Below are 20591 nucleotides of genomic sequence, written 5' to 3' on the forward strand. Positions count from 1 at the left end.
GCCCAGCCCGGCTGTTGCCGCTTCCCCACTACAAACTCAAATTAACCGCCGGGCAGCAGTTTGGCTTCGCCCAGGGGCAAAGGCTGCTGCAGCTCCTTGCCCTTGCGCGGCAGCAGCCTCCCAGCGCCTGACCGAGGGGCTCGCTGTGCAGCCTGACGTGAGCGAGGCAGACAGACGCGTTTGCCAGCAGCACGGCCCGGCCCGAGGGCCTGTCGCGCTCTCCGGGCGGCGCGGCCCCGCGCTGCGGGCTGTCCCTGTGCCGGGGCCCGTCCCTGTGCCGGGGCCCGCCCCGCGCCCGCCCCGGGCCCGCCCCGCACCCGCTCCTCCCTCCCGCCGTTGCCCGGCAACGCGGCGCGCCCGGAAACCGGCGGCGGCACTTCCGGCGCGGCCCGCGCGCGCCTCCCCCTCCCCGCCCGCCAGCCGCCGCCAAGATGGCGGCGCCCGTATCGCTGCAGGTGGAGTTCGGGTGAGCGCGGGCGGCGGAGGGGCCCGGGAAGCGCAGCGGGGGCAGGGACTCGGGCGGAGGGCAGGGTCGAGCCGGGCCGGGCCCCTCACCGAGGCGGCCGCGGGCCTGAGGCGGAGCGGCTGTTGCGCGCGGCCTGGGGGGCCGCAACCGTCACGGGGCGTCGCGGCCGCGGCCCGGGGTGGCGGGAGCAGCCGGCCCCGGGGAACCGGGCCGAGGTGTCGGGCACCGCCGGGAGCGCCCGGGCGCCGCCGGAGCGGCTTCGCGCAGCGCTGCGGAGCGGCCCCGGGTTCCTTGGTGCGGGCCCGGGCCCGGGCCGCCGCCGCCCGCTCTTCCCGCGGCGGCCGGGCCTTGGCTCTGCCGTGTGCCAGCGTCTCGTGCCGCTCCTCTCCTTCTCTCCTTCCGACCTCCTTCTTTTGGTTTCTTTTAATTATTAAAATTACTTCTAAACACCTTCCGCTCGTTTCTCGGCTGTTTTGCTCCGTACATCGATGTGTGTGTGTGTTGTTATGTGTGTCTGCACGTGGCCTCGCTCCGCTCTGTTCCACCGAGTTCAGTTCAGGGTAAAACAGCCGTGTCCTCGCTCTCAGTTGCTGTAGTAGCTGCATTGCCAGCGCTGTGGCGCTGGGAAGTTCAAGTGTTTGCAGTGGAAGCCTGTGCATGTTTGTGGAAATACTTGTGCCATTTTGTTAAAGCCTCCTTTTAGAGCAGAAGCTAAAAGGCAACTCTTTATGTGCTTTTTCCCACCCTTTGATAAACACAGAAATGCCATAACCCTTTAAAGACCTTTCTCCTCAAGAATCCATTCCTCAGTCTCTCCCACTTCCAGCTGCAGTAACTCCCCTAATTTTCCCAGAAGAGTGAGATGCATTTTTGCATCCCTTGGAAATGCCTAAATGAGCTCTCTATGTACAAATCACAGCTGAGTTCCCCCCAGCTCGCGCATACAGAAGGACCTTATCTTGCAATCTACATTTCCCGCTCTAACAAAGCGTGACCTTGTTTTCATTACATCAAAAAATGTTTTTCATATAATTGCTGTGACTTGTTCTCTCCCATGAATCTCAGCTCATGTTAATAATTGCTGCTTCAATTTGCAGAGGACTCTTTTTTTTGTCAGCTGGTGGAAGAACACCAACAGAGTGCTCTTTAGGAGGGCTGCTGCATATAAGTAAAGCTGCTGAGGGCATAACAAGGGTTCTGTTGTGCTCTTCCATTGCAGAGCCAAGAAAACCTAGTGTGGCATTTGTAGATGTTGAATCTAAAGGGGCTCAGTAACATCTGGATGTATCTCTCGTGATGTTTAGGTGGGGATTGTTTATTTGAAATGCTTCTCTTCGTTGTGGTGGTTTCCAAGGGAGGCACCAATAAGTTTCCAGGAAGTAACTTCATTAAAAAATTGTTCTAAAGGAATCCAGGCTGAAATGTGAAGAACATTTTGCCACAGTTACATCCCCTTTCAGCGGGGGTTGCTTGTTTTTCTGCCTCAGTGGAGGACCAAGTGAGTGGAGGTTTTAAGGGTTTCCTAACTGTTAAAACTCTGTCCACCTTGTCTCGAGTCAAGAGCTTGCACTATGTGCTCCTGTGTCCACACAGAAGTAGCATTTGTGTTTATTGTCCATGCCCCTACTCACATGATCAGGTGTCATCTTCTGAGTTTGGCCTGTGGCCTCACAACAGCAGGAAAGCTGATTTATGTTTGTAAAGGTCAAGGTGTTCACTTTTGTTTTGTTCCAGAGAAGGAGTATAGGTGAGGAGCTTGCTGAGGCTTGTAAGCTGCAGTTACAGGAAGGATTTTTTCCTAAGAGCTAAGGAGATTGGGTACCTGAGCCCAATTTAAATCCCTTGTAATTCAGGTGTGAGGACCAGCTCCTGTGCTTGCCAACCTCTGTGTATTTTGCTCACGCTTGTCCTCCCATGTTTACTGAGACCATCCCTGAGTTGTCTGAGGCTGGTCACCCCTCGTGTTCTGACTGTCAGGAAAGGGATGTTTGTCAGGTACTTCAGTGGAGGAAGATTATGGATTCATTTGCTCATTTTTACTTTGACTTTTCATCATTGTGGCTTGCTCTACTTGCTTCTCCAAGTCAAGGCCCTCCTGAGAGGGGCTTTGTAGTCACACTTCACCTTGTAATCATGAGAGGAGACATCACTCTCTACAGCTATCTGACAGGAGGTTGTAGTGATATGGGGGTTGATCCCTTCTCTCCACTGATGTATGACAGGATAAGAGGAAATGGCCTCAAGTTGCCCCAGGGGAGGCTGAGATTGGAGCTGAGGCAGAACTGTTTCCCTGAGAGGGGTGTCAGCCCCTGTGCCAGGCTGCCCAGGGAGCTGGGGGAGTGCCCAAAGCCATGGAGCTGAGGTGCTGAGGACCAGGGGTTAGTGGTGGGCTGGGCAGGGTGAGGGGAGGGCTGGGACTTCAGTAGCTTAAAGATCTTTTCCAACTCAAATGATTCTGTGATTCAGTAGGTCAAGAAAGGCTTGCCAGGACTCTTGGGCTGCTGGCTCTGCAGCTGGTGTGCTCTGTGACCTCATGCAAGTCCTTTCTCTGTTCACAAGCAGAAGCTGGGGCAATATTTGTCTCAGAAGGACACTACAGTAATTTTTTCATGTTCCAGAAAACACCTCAAGGCTTCACTCAGAGGTGCTGGGGCCGAGCTGTGTTGGAAGCAGCCTGGGGGCTGTGATGTTATTTGAGTTGCAGCAGTGCCTGTGGCTGAGGGGAGGGGGAAGGCATTAGGGGAGCTGCTGCCCAGCAGTTTGTAAGCACGTTGGGCCTGAGCCATCTCCCTGTTCTGCTGGGATGATGCCTGGCACCGTGGGGTTCTGGCCTGCAGCGGAGCCTCCTGTGTATGTTGGCGATGGGAGATGGCAACTTCCCCTAGGAACTTGTGGTTTGTGAGAGGGGAGAAAAAGACAAAGAGGATCCTGTGCTAAATATAGTGTGTGTCATTTGTTTTCTCTGTTGTTGCATCTATGTAAATCGCCTCTTTTGTGCTGTCTTCCTTTTGACAATGAAGCAACATCTCAGTGGTTCATTGTTTTTATTTCAGAGGTGGTGCAGAACTCTTGTTCGATGGTGTCAAAAAGCATCAGGTGACTTTGCCCTGTCAACCAGAGCCTTGTGAGTATCACAACCTGTTGGATAACTTAAACGAACGACAACAAATGGAACAAAGCTGGTTTGTACAGCAGATTCACTAGTTGGCAACAAGAACCGGTGTGTTTTATAAAGCATTTTGAGACACGCTGCAGATCAGATAGGAGATGGTTAGTTCTCCAAGGAAATACCAAGCAGAGCCAGTCTGAGCATCTTTCCTGTCCTCTGAGCTATTGGGAATTAAGTCCTTCACTAAGACTTTTGCCTCCCTCCTCCTGATAGACACCGGCCTCAGGATGTTTCCATCAAGTCTACATTTGTCTTGCTTGATTCTTGAAACCACCACCAGGCTCCTCTCTCCTTTGTTCTTTCTTGCCTGCTCTGAGATTTCCCAGAAGCAGATCTATGTGTGTATGTGTCTGTGTAGTGAATTGATAGGTGAGGAGGTGTACAGCAGTGTAACATCAATGTATCAGCTCCTTTAACTTTCAGATATAAGAAACCATCTTCTGTGAGCTGGGGCTCTTCAGCTTGGAGGAGACTGAGGGGTGATCTCTTTAATGTTTACAAATACATAAAGGGAGGGTGTGAGGAGGCTGGAGCCAGGCTGTGCTCAGTGATGGCCAAGGATAGGACAAGGGGCAGTGGGGACACACTGGAACAGAAGAGGTTCCAAAGAAACATAAGGAAAACCTTTTTCCCTGTTGAGGTGAGGGAGCACTGGCAGGGGCTGCCCAGATGGGCTGTGGAGTCTCCTTCTCTGGCGACATTCCAAACCTACCTGGGTGAGTTCCTGTGTGCCCTGCTCTAGGTGGTGCTGCTCCGGCAGGGGGGTTGCACTGGATGAGCTTTCCACGTCCCTTCCAGCCCTTGAGATTCTGTGACATTCTGTAACTATGCTGTTGAAAATGGCAAAGGTAATGCTGGAATGTGATGCTGGATGTCCTGCCTAAAGCCTTCCCCACAGTCAAATACAGGATGCTGTTAAATTGAAGACCTGAGTGTCCCAGAGATAAACAGTCACCATCTCTGGTTTGTCATTTGGAGTCCATACAGACGTGCTGTACTGACTCTTGTTTCTCCCCCTGTGTGTGCACACTTGAGTTGTGACAGAATTTTGCTGCAGGTCTGTTTTGAACTCTCCCATCTGGTCAGACATGTTTTATGCTATTTAAGAGCAGGTTTATAAAGCAAAATAATACCAAGCATTGGGGAGTGTTAACAGCTCAATCTCATGAATGGTTAATGCCAGAATCTACGTGCTGTGAACGTTCCGGCCTGAAATCTTCTTGTCGTGCCTGGAAGTAATTAGAGATTGGTAGAAGTGCTTCTGATGCTTGGACATGAGTGGGTGTAACTCAAACATAAGAGGAGCACTGGAGTAGGTTGTTATCTTGTGGGTGAGGACAGGGACTAGAGATTCAGAAACATGACCTGACGCTGATTTGCTCTGAGAGTTTAGTCATAGAGTGATAGAATGGTAGGGGTTGGAAGGGATCTTTAGAGTCGTGTTGCTTAACTTTCCCCTGGTGCTAGTGAAGTAGTAGTGGTACTTTCATGGATCACTTGAGAGTTCAGCATTAAATTCCAGCATGTTAAAAGATTCTTAAATGGAAGATAGTAAAGAAATGCCAAAACACTCACCCGGGTGGTTTATAAACTTGGGGGCTAGAGCATCATTTTCTTCTATGCTCTGTAAGTTTAAGGTACTGATATCCACATTGGTGGTGTTCAAATCATGATCACTTGCTCAAGAAGGAGAGGTTATTACACAAGATGTTTATTTCTGCCAGGGGAAGGGGAGGATTAATATCAAGGAATGGTTCTTCCAGCCGATGGTTGTCAGCGGAGCAGTTGTGTGTGGCCTAACCCATTCCCATGTGAAGCACTTCTGTAGTCTTCAGTGGAGCTGGATTTGTCCTAAAAGAGAAATCTCTCCCTGAAGATCTGGCTCAGTCTCAGGGTTCACAACTCAGGATCTCTAGTGCCTCATTGCAGATTCATCTAACACATTATTTCTCCCAGCTTTTCGCACTGACTTGTTTTTGAGGCGCTGCTCTCCTCGTATGAGAGTGGCAGTGGCAGTGTGCCCACCTGACAGAGAGGTTTAGGGTTCGAGGCAGGTTTTGGATCACAGTAACTGAGGTGCAGACACTGAATTGTGAGACTTCTGCTGTAACAGCCTCTACACTCAGCACAGGGTTGGAGTAGACAGACATGGATCACTGGAGACACTCCTCAGTAATTCTGGATGAGAATTACATGGTAGAAGTGAGGAATTCATAGAAACAGATCAGAACCATGTCAATAAGAAACCTGATACATGGTTGTGATTTTATATGGTTCCTAAGGCTTTCCTCATTCACATTGAGAAAGTTTCATTCTCCCATCTCTGGGTAAATAAAGATTTATGTAGGGTGTTCCCTGCTGCCCTTGTGCAGCCAGAATCACCGTGAGTAGAGAAATAAAATAGCTCAGTTCTACTCAGTGCATCCTGTTGCTTACCTTACCGCATGAGTCCACCACTTAATACTCCAGGGAAAGATCTGTAGTAGCAATGCTGCCTGAAGACCTGCACTTCTAACCCCATTTTAACTGATTTCATTAGCCCTGGAGATTATTTTGGGCCGTTTTTGCCTCTCTTACCCACTCTTCCTTTCTCTCTAGGTTATTTTTGTCTTTGTCCTCCTTTCTCCAGAGCCGCTGCTTCACTCTGGGACATTGGTCCCAGCTATATTTTAATTGTTTCGGCATTTTTATGTGTGTGCTAGAGGTGAGGGGAGGTGGGAAATTATATGAAGAAAAATCTGCAAGTATCTCTGTGAACAAAACAAGCTGTGCTCCGTGGTTGCCAAGGGCAGTCTTCTCTCAATGGTAATGATATTTGAACAAACTCTTCTGCGGTCATTTCCTTTTTTCCTGGTAGCATGCAGTAGGTAGAAAGTAGGTAGCTTCCAGATCAGATCCAGCTCACTTTTTATCAAGAATATTTGGCTCTCAGTCCTCTCGTGACCACTGGAGATGGGCTCCTGGAGGGATTAGGAAAGGCAGGAGGAAGAGAACTGCAAATGGGACAAGAGCAAGCCACAAGGGGTACAGCCCTGTGGTGGGACATACTTTTATTATCCAAGGGGCTTTTTGTATCCTAACATCAGTAAAACAGCAGTGCTTTATTCCCAGAGTGGAGCTGTCTTAGCCTGCACGTTGAAGCTGCTGCCAAGAAGGAACTTGAAAAGGTGTGATGTATCTGCCGAGGCAGACAGGTTTACACGAGGCACACTTTGTGCAGGGCTGTGTAATCTTCTAGAGCTGTTGAGGAAAGAAGACCCCACGTTAAACAAGACTCTTGTCCCAAATTGCTGCCTGTTTTGATGATCTCATTGATAATGCTGTTAGAGGATCTAAAGGCATTAATGCCCCGTTGGCTTATTCTGCATCAAACCAATGTGTGTGGGAGAAAGCAGCTGGGGGAATAACGATATTTGTCACACGGAGAGAGGATTAAATTGGCAGGGAAATCAACTTTATTTTCAAGCATCTAAGAGGCTATTAGAGACAATGGAGCATAAAAGAGAAAAACCCTAAATTAAAAACTGAAAATGTATTTGGCAGCCTCCCCCTGAACCAAGGCACAGTAATTTAACCGAGTGCTTCAGTAATCAAATAGATCATTGTGTGACTGCTCTGCCAGGGATGCCGGAGCTCCTTCCTCCATCTCGCTGTGGCTCACAGTGGTGGGTTTGTCTATAGCCACGTGAGTTGTGTGGATGCTGTTGGAAGGGTAGGAAGCCACTGGCGTTGTTTAACCCTTGTAGGCATTTCAGGTTTAGCTCAGCAGCCTCGTGCTGATGAAGGGTGTTGACAAAACCTCTCTGCTGTGCTGGCTGTTACATCCCAGAGGTTGGCAAGTCCCAGGCAGTTGTACTGCAGGCTGCTCAGCTGCCAGTCACAGGCCTTCAAAGTCCAGCTTCTCCTGTGGGTCCAGTGATGGGGTTTGTGTTTTTGGAGCAGCAGCAGGCAGTTGCAGCAGTGGTCGCTGGGGCCTTCTGGGCTAATCAGGAATTCACGGTGTGTTTTGGCACTCACAAGCCTGGAAGAATAAATTTTTAATCAGTGTGTTTTGGTAATTGTTTGTGGTTTCCCTTTTCCAAAACCCCAGGGAAAAAGCCTGTTGCTAATCAGATTGGGGGTTTTTTTAGAGGGAAAATTAAAATAATCTGCCAAGTGCTGCTTCTGTGAAATCCCCACGGTCTGCTCCTCGAGAGCTGTGCTTTCCAGGGGCCTTGTTCTGCAGAGCACAGAGGACTTCTGGGGAGCTGGGAGCATTCATCTTGGGAAAGAGCCCGGGGATCTCAAGAGATCAGACCTGTGTTGCAGGCAGAGTGGCTTAAAGCCGGCAGTGTGGCACGTGTTCAGAGTTGACTGGGGTGCTATGCCAAAAGCAACGGGTAAAATCAGGAATGGCAGCTGGCACTGGTTGGCTGGAGATGCCCAGTGCTATTGCTAGGTGCTGTGTCCTAGTTATTGATACTCTGGAATGCTTTCATTGCTCTGTTTATCATTCCTAACATTCTTAAACTTGCTCAAAAGAAACAATGAAAGTATATTGGGTGATGCAGAAGCTTGTTAGAAGAGTGAGTAAAAGAACTCAACTCTTTGAGGCAGTCCCATCCTTTTAACCAGCGTGTGGTACTCGCAGGTCTCAAAGGGCAGGTGATTCTGGATTGGGCAGCAAGGGGGTTACACAGGACGAGATCTCAGGCTCAGCCCTGGATCCTGGCTGCTCTTTCCAGTAACTGGTGTGAGCAGCCATGCCAGCAGTGCCAGGAGCTGAGTGAGCTGCTGCAGGGCCACTGGTGCCACCATGGAGCCAGTCCCAGTGCCACCTTGGAGCCAGCTCCTGCAGCTTTGCAGCCCCGGTGCAGGGCTCAGTGCCTGTGTACACAGCCTGGGGTCACCATCCCAGCGAGGCCACGGATCCTTCGGAGGGAGGTGGGGAAAGGAACACAGGCCCTGGCAGGAGCAGTCCCACATCACCACATCAACTCATCCCAAGTCATTGTGGAAGGAGCTTCCCAGGCACCGGGAAACCAGCCCTTGTGTGTGACCAAATCCCCGGGCTAACAAAGCCTGGCTGTTCCCCCCCCTCCTTCCCAGCCGCTGTACGGCACCGCGGACACCTAGCAGGAGAACCTTTCCTTGGCGGCCCCCCCGCTCTGCTCTCTTTTCTCTCGGGGGGATTTGCCGGGCTGACAGCGCTGTTCAGAGGGTGGCAGCGAGCAGGGCTGGGGAGGAGGATCCGGGCCCTTTAAACCGCTTAGCATGCGGTTCACACGGCTCCGGGCCAGCTGTTCCTTTCTCCTCCTGCCCTCACTCGCAGGAGTTGTTTGCTGAGCTCAGAGCTCCTGTGCAAAATTGCTTTTCAAAAGAGCCACTTTCTGCTTAATTAAACAATGAGCCGCCGTCCCTCTGCACATCTGTAAAGCTCCCTCTGCAGCCCCTTTATCCCACAAACTGCTCCATTCTTACCTCCATTCACTTGTAAATCTTACCCCCCCTCTCCTCCACCCTGATCATCTCACTGGCCCTTTCTTTTCCCCTTTCAAGTAAGACTGAGGGGCTTGGAGTATCTGTGGGGGTGGCTGGCTTGGGTGGACAGGAATCGGTTTAATGGTGCTTGCCCTGCATGAAAGTCTAATAATAGCTAAGCAAAGCTGAGCCCAAAAGTGAGAGGCGAGGACCGGACACTGCGTGGTTGCTGTATTTAGAGCAATAAAATCATGGCAGAGCTGTGACTCTGACTCATCCAGCAGCCAGAGAGGACATCAGCCACCAGCCAGGCTGGGAGGGGGGCAAGGAATTGACTTCAAGGCGCTTTGTGATCCAGCTGGCAGGGCCAGGGAGAGCCCAGCCCAGGGGATTCCCTCGGCCAGGCTGGCTGCTGCAGGGCAGTGCCAGGCTGACGGGGAATCCCTATGCACACTGGCAGGAGCAGCCCACTTCCTCTGGGGTAGGGGTTCTCACATCAGCTCTGTGGACTCCCCTGTAATAGTGATTAGTTTTTTCCTTTTATTAACCCACAAAACTCAGGAGCTGGGAAAATAGGAGAGGGGGAAGATTGCAGATTGGTGGGTTTGGGCTGAGCTGTGTGCCCACAGTCAGTAATGCATTCAGCTTAAAAGAAATTAACCAGCAACATTCAAGGTTAAGCAGGATAAATGAATGGAAAAGTGATGAGGTGGGATGTCTCCTTTATCATTGGGAAGGACAGATTATAGCCAGGGTGATGCAATACCATCTAGCACAGATTGATAGGGAGGAATGAAGAAATGGGAGTTTGGTGCATTAGCAGAAGATTCCTGACTACAAAAACTATTAGACCATGGCACGGTCTCCTCAGGGTTTGGTGGCAGGTCTGCAGTGCTCAGGCTTCTTACAATCAGAGTGGGCAAGGCTCAGGATGGTCTTTTGTTGAGAATTCATTGAGCCCTGGCAGAGGGATAAAATCCCAGGAGTTGTTCTTTTTGATGCCTGCGATTCCCAATCCAGCACTTGGCTGCAGGGACGATGGTCTTTGAGGCTCTGGGTTCCTTCCTTTGACAATTTTTGAACGAGAAGCAAGACTCTGGGCCAGCACTAGTGATCTGTGATCCTAATTAAAAGAGACAGTTTGGTGCACTGGCATTTATTTGGGAGCCTGAAGTGACAATAACGTTGGGTGTTAGGGGATTAGATGCTCTGACTTTGGAAATGAGGAGGGATTAGGTTTTACCCCGAGAATCAGCTCAGAGCTGCTTTTTTTGTGTGTCCCAGGAGCTGGTGGATCTGAGGCTGCTGCTGGGTAGGGAGTGGGATTGGAGATCCCTTGAACTTGCATTCTCCTACCAGCACCCTGCAGGGAGAGGAACATCCCAAGTGGCTCCTCTTCAGTTCATGAGCATCGTGATTAAAATCTCAAGGCTGAGAGCTGGGTGCTGGCTGGGATCTGACCTTCAGTGCTAACAGGAGGGTGATTGAAGGCCCTTGTGATCCCTTCCCATTTTATGGACACAAGAAAATGGAGAAGAGCATTGCTCTTCTAGCTGAGAAGTGAGGAAAAGATGTCATAACACAAAAATTACAGAGGCTGAGGCCTTGGTGTCTGTTTGCAGCAGACAGGAACAGATGAGAGCAACAACTGGGATTCTCATATGTCTGCCTGTGGTTACCCCCTGTTTTTTCCCCTAGCACTTCAGTCACTGCCCGCTCCAGCAGGATTGTCTTGTGCACTTGTCAGAGAAAAGGAATTTGGTTCTTGCAGCAGAATCTTGCCGTGCTGCTGGCCCAGCAAAGCACCAAACCCATTTGCCTGTGACTCCATTTACATCAGCTATTCTTCTACACTTTATGGCACACCGTGGCCTGCTTGGGTGGGTGAATTGCTTATCAGATGGGAGGCTGGAGGAGGCTGAGGGATCCTTTGGGTCAGGTTTTGTAACAAGCTCTTTTAGAGCAGGCTCCTGCAGGGCCATCAGATTCGAAACCAGAGGGAAGGTGCACACCTGGAGCAGCAGCAGGTATCAGCAACTGGTTTGTCTGTTTTAAAACCAGGCTGCTTATAGGCAGGAAAAGGAGCATACAAATTGTCTTTCCATCCATTTCCATGCAGGCAGGGGGAATAATGGCAGAGGAGCTGCAGGGAAGGGGCTTTGTCATGGTTACAGGCCGGTGGCTGAGAATGTGGGTGGAGCGGCGCTCGTCCAGAGTTAGTGACCTCAGCAAATTGGAGCTCAGCCATGGTCAGTATGATAAATGATCTTATTCTGGGTCAAAGAAATGGTACCCCACAGGGAGGGATCCGCAAGGCGGCCCGGGAAAGCGCTGTGCTCTCACAGCACTGACCCCTTAGTGACCAGTGCTGCATATATCTTATTTATTACAGACCAGAAGGGAATTCTCCATGGTTCAGCCTTCAGAAAGGTTCCCCTCTTTCCCTGAATTAAGCTCCCAGTTCTGCAGCCAAGGCAAAAATATGGGTGTCGTTACAGGCTGCGGGTGCCCTGCTCCCTGCCTGCTCTCCATGGGTTTGTGGGCAGACAGGTGCCTGGTCCTTGCAGGGCTGTGAACCTGCCAGTGACCTGTGCAGCTCCCCGGGAGCCAGACCCACCCGTCTGCGCCAGCCAGGGACAAAATCCCCCCGTGTTTCTGGTGTGAGATGCTTCCAGTGCAGCACCCAGCTCCGTGGCTCTTACTCGAGGCTCCTGGTTGCTCTCTGCACACGGCAAAGTGTCCTCTTTGCTGACTTATCACTGATGAATCTGTCAGGCCCAGGAGGTTTTATTGACCCAGGGAAGATCTATGGATTTCAGCCCTGGGTCTGAGGGTGCGAACGAACCCAGGCTCTTGTTCCAGGCACTGCTAAAATGGAGGCTTAGATGCATGTCTCTTGCAGGGAATCTCAGCAGATTCTCCATCAAGGAACAGTTGGGGTAAGGCAGAAGACGAGGCATTGGAGGATAGGCAGGAGGACTGAGCAGCCTGTGCAGTTCAGTCTGCCACAAGCAGGAGCGTTTCTGCTGCAGCTGTGCTGAGGCCGAGCCGCTGCCGGCAGCTTTCGCATCCCGGCCGCCTGCGTGACGAGCCAATGACTCTGTGCCACTGCAAGCACCACACTTGGTTTTCCTGAGCTGTGTGTTTCACTGGGTGATTTGTTTTATGCCTGTGCTGTGGGTTTCAGCTCCCATCTGTGCACTTGAGCTGAGCAGTTTTCTCAAACATTTGTCGGTTTTCCCTTTTTTTTTTTTTTAATTAACTCTGGGTTATTTTTCCTGAGAATTTGGAGAGGTTTTGATACACTGGTAGCACAGGCAACAGAAGCTGCCTCTGTATACAAATAAGACAGGGATTTCCTACCATGTGCTTCGGTCCCTCCTCAGCAGTTTGAGGATATTTCAGCTTCCTTGGCCGCTTCTCTCTTCCTTCTCTGCTGCTGCCGCCGATGGCCAGGACAGTTAACCATCATTACAGTGGATGTTTTGGTGGGGATGTTTGTTTGCTGTGAATGAATGGAATAGGCTACTCAAAGGATTTAATCGAGGCTGTGCAGCGGTCATAAAAATGTATCTTTACTGAGATGAGCTGAAGCGGAGTTGGTGATATGGGAGGGGAATGCTGCATGATCTCAGCTCCACCTGAGCCTGGCTCCAGGGGTGAAATGCACAGGTGCTTTTGCAGCAGAGTGGCAGCACGTGTAGTAGCCCTGTGCTCCTGCAAATAGGAAAAGCCTCTCTGGTGTGATGGAGAGCAGCTTCAGAACCAACAGCAGTGCAAAACTGCTGCATCCTAGTGACGATTTAACTTGTCAGCACATGTGGTGCCCGACCAGGCTGAGGTTTTCTCCCTTCTCTATATGTCATTGGTAGAAGAGCTGCTGTTTGCATAGTAAATCCTCAGCTGGGGGAGCTGGAAACCTCTTAGACCTGTAGCATAGTGTCAGAAAGAAAATGTCTTAGCAATGCTCCATACGTCAACTGTAAGAGATAAGCAGTTGTGCTCTAATTTCCCTCTTCTAATTTCCCTCGTGATAACACCCAGCCCTGAGCTGTTGATGCTGGTCGAGGTGCTGAGCTGCGACATGGCTTCTCCCCAGACCACTTGCAATGGAAGTAATCTCATTCCTTTTCAATATCTGACTTGGGGAAGATGCTTTTGGTGTGGCTTTGGTCATTTTTCATCCTTTAGAATTGATTTGTTGTAGTAATATTGGTGTACAGCGTGTAGAGACATGAAGGTGGGGGGGAAAGAATCCAATGCTGAGAAAGCAGTCGAAAGAGTTAGATCTCAGGGCTGGCTGCAGAGAAGGGTCTTCATTTTCATTGCCATTTGCAGTGGGGAAGCTCCAGGCTTGCACAGGGCTGGAGGTTTTTTTCTTCAGCATGTGTATACGTGGCTTCTGGGGAGGAGTAAATGAATGTAGGCTCAGGTGGGGCTGAAAATGACCTTTATTATGGAAGGAGTAGGGATGAGGAAATCTTCCAGCTCAGCCTCGAATAAATCAGTCCTCTCGGCCCTTCGGCCAGGCTGCTTGGAGGTGGCTGTCTTTTATCCAGCTGGTGCAGCGTGTTTCTGTTTAAATGATCTCTCCTGAAAGGTCCCAGAGGAAAGGGCTGCAGGAGAATGGTATATGGCACAGCTCATTGTTGTGTTCCCTGATGCGAGTGCATAAATATGAAACAGCTCGCGGGCGTTGCTGTGCTGGGGATGGTGTCCCCTCTGCGCCCCCCTCCCCACACACACACCTCCTGAAGGCTCCTCTCCATCTTTCTTCCTCTCTGGCTTTCGTTTCTCGGTGATGGAGAGCAGGAGCTGGTTGGGTGTGAGATCCTGAGGGCTTGACGTTGCAGCAGCATTTTTCAGGGGAAGGTGAACACAGTGAACTCGTGTCGTGGCGGCTCACTGGCCGGTGTGGTGCATGGATGGATGCTGAGCGGTGCTTCCCGTGCACATTGCTAAGAAAGCAGCAGAAAATGGGTCTTATTTTGTGCTCTTAACTCCATATTGTTGCAAAGGGACAGTGGGCTGGCCCCAGGCAGGTGATCCAGCTCAGTGGGCAGTTTTGAGGCACAAATCAGCTTTCTTTGCCCTGCTCAGAGGGATCCAGCACCCAGGGGCAGCAGTACCTCTCGTGCTGTGGGCAGCCCTGCAGTGAGCCTGGTGTGCAGGCTGCCATCCAGAGGCACCAATGCCCTGGAAAGCCAGGGAGGGGGGATAGAGGGAATCTCAGAGCATCTCCCTCCTCCTTTCCCTGGGCACAGAGGCCCCCATCTGCTGCAGATGGATGTGTCCCTCTCGCCTAGTTGATGGGCACCTGCCCACACCAAGGCTGCTCATCCTTGGTGTGAGAGAAGTGATGGGGGAACACTCTTCAGAAGAACCCCAGCTCTGCTCCTGGTAGAATATATAGTCCCATAAAACCCTGGGGTAAGGCAAGGACCGAGTCGAGCCACTGCACACGTGTTTCTTTTTGCTGCTTGTGAAGCAAACACAGGGGCAATCGTATGCACTTGGATTTTATCTCAGAGAGGCACATGCAGAAAGGTTCCCTGTGCCTACAATGAGATTCCCACATGAGTGAGACGTGGAAACCCATCCCACTGCCCCCACTCATCTGGGCGTGGGGCTCCAGCCCTCAGCACTGCGTTCATGCCTTTGAAAAGCTTCCTCACGCCTTCAAAACAAACAGAACTCTTCGGGGGCTTTCAAAGGGCTGTTTAAAGCAGCCCTGGGAGAATAACTGATTGTGGATTCAGAATGATGAAGTGGTTTGTGGAACAGTGAAATATAGAGGCAAATGCAGGAGAACTCCACGTTGCAATTTGTCAGCTTCTCTAAACCCTGTAACGGATTATCCCCCCCCACCCCGTCCCTTCACACCTCTCCAATAGGAAATTAACTGATGCTATCACTAAAGAAATTGTTTTTGCCTCACAAAGTAAAATTGATACTATAAAAACCCGCCAGCAGTGTCTCCTCCTCTTTTTACATGAAGACAAATCCTTCCTGTCACCTACTGAAATGGAAAGATAAAGGCTGAGCTTTAATAAAGAAGCTCCAAGCACAAAGTGCAGGGGGAAGGAGCGGGCACGGTGTGGGGAACACGCCACAGCCACAGCCGGGGTGCTGCAAGCGGCCACAAACACAACTCGTGGTCTCTGAGGGTCCCTTCCAACCTGTACCACCCTGTGACTGTGTAGTTGTGACTGTTGTGGCTGGTGCCCACGTGCAGCACGTGGTTACAGGTGCGTTGGTGCCCCAGAACTTGTTTGGTGCTGACAGTGGGTGCCTTTAGTCCTTTCAGGGACTTAGGCTTAGCTCCTTTGGACTTTTGAAATCTAATGAAACACACAGAGTTAAACGTCAGTTTGTTAGGTGGGAAGGGAATGTGTGAGACATGGGATGCATCCGTGGTTAGTGCTGGGTGGGTGCCTCAGAGTGAGCTGCCACTCTGCAGGGAGGGAGAGAGCTGGAGTTCTCCTCTTCTGCTCAGCCGTGGGCTTTGGGGCAGGGCTGTGTGTGTCAGGTGGGCTTTGGGGCAGGGCTGTGTGTGTCAGGTGGGCTTTGGGGCAGGGCTGTGTGTATCAGGTGGGCTTTGGGGCAGGGCTGTGTGTGTCAGGTGGGCTTTGGGGCAGGGCTGTGTGTGTCAGGTAGGCTTTGGAGCAGGGCTGTGCCTGTCAGGTAGGCTTTGGAGCAGGGCTGTGCCTGTCAGGTGGGCTTTGGGGCAGGGCTGTGCCTGTCAGGTGGACTTTGGGGCAGGGCTGTGTGTGTCAGGTGGGCTTTGGGGCAGGGCTGTGTGTATCAGGTGGGCTTTGGGGCAGGGCTGTGTGTCAAGTGGGCTTTGGGGGCAGGGCTGTGTGTATCAGGTGGGCTTTGGGGCAGGGCTGTGTGTGTCAGGTGGGCTTTGGGGCAGGGCTGTATGTATCAGGTGGGCTTTGGGGCAGAGCTGTTTGTGTCAGGTGGGCTTTGGGGCAGGGCTGTGTGTATCAGGTGGGCTTTGGGGCAGAGCTGTTTGTGTCAGGTGGGCTTTGGGGCAGGGCTGTGTGTATCAGGTGGGCTTTGGGGCAGAGCTGTTTGTGTCAGGTAGGCTTTGGGGCAGGACTGTGCCTGTCAGGTGGGCTTTGGGGCAGGGCTGTGCCTATCAGGGGGGATTTGGGGCAGGGCTGTGCCTGTCAGGGGGGCTTTGGGGCAGGACTATGTGTGTCAGGTGGCCTTTGGGGCAGTCCTGGTGGGTGGTTCCTCTGCCTGGAGGTTTGCAGCCATCCCCCTCCATCCTGCATGTTCCTCCTCTGCTCTTTTGTGGATAAACAATCACTTTGTTCTGGCATCAGCCAGGAGCCGTCAGGCAGTTTGTAAACTGCTGTCCTTTCTCCTTTCAGGGGATATCAGAAACCTGCTAAAGTGGATCAAACAGAATCTGCTGAAAGAGCGACCAGAATTGTTTATGCAAGGAGAGTCAGTGTGAGTAGAGCTGCTGGGAATCCTCCACCTTTCTCTCTTCACCAGACATTTTTCCTGTCGGTTGCAAGTTAATGACTGTGAAAATATGGGATGTGCTACAGTGTGATAAAGGGAGGTGTCCCACAGTACCTCTCACCCTGTTGCACAGACAGTGTCCTTTACAGCCCTCACCCTTACCCCTTTACCCGTGCAGGGGGCCACGTGAGCTTTGTCTCCGTTGTCACCTGGAGCAGCTCAGCGCAGCCTCCCCAGCCCCAGGACCTTCAGCGGCTCTGTGCCCGCCCTGCTCACGTCACCGGCACCGAGGCAGTCGCTCCCAGAAACACCAACAAATATTTCTTGTGGGAAATGTATTTTTATTGTCAAAATGGGGCCAACCTCGTGGAGGGGAGGGGTGTGGGGGGGTGAAGCCGGGAGAAATGGAGCAGAGTGAGCTGTGTGAGCCATCCCTGACTGCGGGGTGGTGCTGGGGGTGTTTAACATTCGTCACGGATCTTTGTGAGCTGAAGCGTGTGCCAGGTCCCCTGGTAACAGGAGAGACAACTGCAGGACACTGAAGATCAAAGAAGGGGAATCCCTTTGCCTGTAGTCAGGGGCTGGGAGTGGATCCTGGGTGTGTAGTGCCTTTGGTAGGGGCACTGCTGTAGCTTTCCTTCCCTTCACATGGAGCTCTCGGCGCCCGACTGCAGCGCGTGGGTTTTAATTACTTGGCTTTTCTACATGCTAGGGAAGGAAATGTAGTCCTCTCCTCTTGGAGCATCCTCAGGAATGGTCCATTTTGATTCAAATGAGCTTTGGGATTACTCCTGCCTCCCCTTTATTTGATCTGGAAAGGGCACAGACTGTACCTGTTTCCACCTCCGTGCTAGGATTCCTTTTTCTCTCTGGCTTCATAGGCAGTCGGTTTGTGATCTGTGCTGTAACATCCCTTGTTCTTAACTATTTGTGAAGCTTTTTAGCAGCCCTGTATCCTAATTATTTCTCTCTGTTCTGCAGGAGGCCGGGAATTCTGGTGCTCATCAACGACGCAGACTGGGAACTAATGGTCTGTACTCCTTCAGTTTGACTTTCTTTGTTGAAAATATTGCTCTGTCTGTTCTGTGGTTGCTCTCACAGAAGCTATTTCTGATTCTTGCCCCAAGCGAAGCATCTCTGTCTTTGAGGGGGAAGGGGCAGGCTGGGATCTCTCTCCCTGTATGGTTCTGTGGCTGTTCAGAAGCCTGGAGCCTTTCTGTAACCTGCTGAGTCTCATCAGCCAAGCTAGTGTCTGAAGAGAGATTCCCCCCTGTTCCGTGGCCTCTGGCGCTGGGCTCCACGCCTCTGGCTGCTCCCAGGCTCTCCCCCACACACAGGGTGAGGACTTGTTGGGTCCAGGGCAGCCCCCAGCCCCCCTTTGCAGGTGAAGGCAGCCCCAGGGAGGTTCCTGCCCCAACAGGTAAATATCTTGCCTTTTCAGCCCAGTGTTGTGTCACACAACAAGCAGCCCCTATTTTCCTGCCTCAAGCAACCACCTGTTCTGTGAAAGCCCTGTCCAGGAAGCAGTGTGGGATAAGGAACATCAGCTCCTCCTCTGCTCTCTGCCCTTTCCTTCCTTTAGGATGAAAACATCAGTGTAGCCCCCTCTGCTCTCCCTACCGCTCACCATCTCCTTAGGAGCTGTTTTCTCTTTGCAGCTGCTGTTTGGAAATGACATTTAAACCATTTATCTCTTTTATTTTTTTCTCTTGGCCTGCAGGGTGAGTTGGATTATAAACTCCAGGACCAGGATAATGTGCTTTTCATCTCAACATTGCATGGTGGGTGAACTCCTGGAAAAACAAGAGGATGGAAATCCAAATCCCTGGGGAAAAAGCAAAACAAAGAACCTAAACCCACCCAAACCTCTCCTGAACTGCCTGTGCCAACTCTGCATCTTCCCACCGTGGTCACTTGTTCCTAGACATCCCAATAAAGCCCCACCAGCACACTGCCTGCTGCCAACCCAACAGCATCCATCTTTTGGTCCTCATTTCAGCTCTCCCAACGGCACTTCCAGGTACCCTAATGAGCAGAGAGCACCTGCAGCAGGGGGACTCTGTTTTTGGGTGATGGGAAGAAGAGGGGCACCGCACCCTGAGCAGGCTGCTGTGTGTCTGCAGGCAGCCAGGCGATCTGAGGGAGCTGTACCTGTGCTGGGGCAGGGCTGGGGGGGCTCTGCCTTGCTGCTAGGAACTGGGGTTCTTTTAACAGATCCCTGGTGTCATCCATGAGGCACAAAGTGCAAGGCAATGAAGGGTTCCCTTACTGGCCTTTCTGTGAGGCAGCACACATGACAGCCTCAGAGCTCTCTGTAGTGACTTTCCACTTACTGTGAGGCTTATTTATGGGAAGCAGGAGAGAAATTGGCTTTTGGGGGGTTATTTTTCTGATGCCTTATGCCTTTGTCCCCCCCAAGCTGAGGCAGGGTGAAGTACTAGCCCATGAGCAGTGTCAATGTATAATGGTTGGGTTGGAGGGTGACCAAGCCCATGCCCAGCCTGAGGCAGCACAGAGCGATAAGGGCAGCCAATGATCTTTCTGTCACCGTGATGGACAGAATTGATCAGCTTTCCTGGCCTTCTGTGCAGGTGGGGAGCAGCCTGGCTGCAGCCTGGCTGGGGGGGATGCAGAGGGGGGAAAGTCAGTGGCTTTTAACCCTTTCCATCAAAGGGAAGGGGAAGCTTTTTGCTGCGTGCCCTGAGGCAGCCCCGTGAGCGCAGTGGCAGTGGGGCCGGGTGGCTCTGCGGGACCACGGCTGCTCGTCACCTCCCAGCAGCTCTGTCGGGCAGACGGCAGGGCCCTCCTGCCTACAGCACAGGGGCAGGGGACAGCCAGGACAGCCACGGTGCCCACAGGCCCGAAACTCCCCCAGCTTCTAGAGATCCAACCGGCACTGTCCTTCCTGTGCCCCCTGCCCTGCTCACCCGCGCCCGGCACAGCTCCGGCACCACGCGGCAGCGCTACCCAGAGCTCACGGTGCCACAAGCTCCATCGGTGGGTCTGAGGCTGAGCCACACTGAGCACCACTCACCCTGAGGGGCACTGAGGGGGCGCTGGGAGCTCTGTGTGGCACTGTCCACCCACCCCTGCTCGGGCAGCCTGGCCCCACAGCCCCAGCAGCCCGGCACAGGAGGTGCTCTGACTGACACAGAGGGAGTGCCAGAGTATTTCCCCCGTCTGGCTCCTCCAGCGACTCCTCTCTGGCCTTTACAGCCCCACAACCTGTGTAACTACAGTCACCCGCGGCCTGTGCTGCTGCTGCTGCTGCTGCAGCTGAGAAACCCAACGTCAGCCCCGCTGCTGAGAACCAACCAACATTCAGCCTTTCCCGAATCTGGCCGCAGCGCCTCGAGTCCGGCATCACACCGTTTGTAAATGGCACCGAGGGGCCAAAGGCTCTTCTCTGCCCTGAGTTCCTGGCCGTTGGCTTTGCTGGGAAGGGGGAGTCCAGGTGCCCGTGGTGGCTGCAAAACAAGGAACCTGTGTGGCGAGCGGCTGGAAAGGGGCTGGAAGCCGAGTGGGAGATGCAGATTCTCTTCAGCGCTGCCGCCCTGTCTCTACGCCGCGTTTTCGCCTTCAGTTGGGCTTGGCTGTTCCTCCCCCCCGGCCAGGACAAGCTCCAGCCCCAGGAGGAGTTACTCCCCTTGCTAGTGCAGGTAGACCCAGATGGCTGAGCTCTGGCTGTAGGAAAAAGCTGCCAATCATTGCTAGAAAAAAAACCCTAGAAATGGGAAGATGAGGGAGGTCAGGGGAGGGGAGGAGAGGGGTACAGCAAAATCCTGTAACAACACAAAGTTTCTGAAATAAAAGCTTTCTAAAACATTCTCTTCCTCCAGCGCTGCCCTAGATATGCTCCTGGTGAGATTTTGCTGGGATCTTGTCATGCTTCCCTCCTCCTCCTGGGTTTCCTTGGCAGCCCGGGCTGAGTCTCTTGGCTGGCGGAGTCACGATGCCGCTGTGGACGCCTTCCTCCGGGCCCTGCTCCCACCTCCGGGCCCGCAGCCCTCGGCTGGG

The 20591-nt window shown here is 52.3% G+C and overlaps 1 protein-coding gene across 1 annotated transcript; it reads left to right on the top strand.

Moving 5' to 3' along the window:
- Window positions 1-364: 364 nt before the first annotated feature.
- URM1 (ubiquitin related modifier 1) lies at window positions 365-18544 on the top strand. Its single transcript, XM_062011546.1, has 5 exons — window positions 365-466; window positions 3520-3590; window positions 16478-16559; window positions 17556-17604; window positions 18295-18544. The coding sequence occupies exons 1-5, from the start codon at window positions 432-434 to the stop codon at window positions 18361-18363; spliced, it is 306 nt and encodes a 101-aa protein (XP_061867530.1). The 5' UTR covers window positions 365-431; the 3' UTR covers window positions 18364-18544.
- Window positions 18545-20591: the final 2047 nt, after the last annotated feature.

This window comes from Colius striatus, chromosome 19 (genome assembly GCF_028858725.1).
Source record: "Colius striatus isolate bColStr4 chromosome 19, bColStr4.1.hap1, whole genome shotgun sequence".
In the NCBI taxonomy this organism is placed as follows: Eukaryota; Metazoa; Chordata; class Aves; order Coliiformes; family Coliidae; genus Colius; species Colius striatus.

Coding starts and splice junctions, on each gene's coding strand:
- URM1 (XM_062011546.1), top strand. CDS start 432: ATGGCGGCGCCCGTATCGCTGCAGGTGGAGTTCGG. Junction 16,560..17,555: donor TTTATGCAAGGAGAGTCAGT/GTGAGTAGAGCT, acceptor TCTGTTCTGCAG/GAGGCCGGGAATTCTGGTGC. Junction 17,605..18,294: donor ACGCAGACTGGGAACTAATG/GTCTGTACTCCT, acceptor CTTGGCCTGCAG/GGTGAGTTGGATTATAAACT.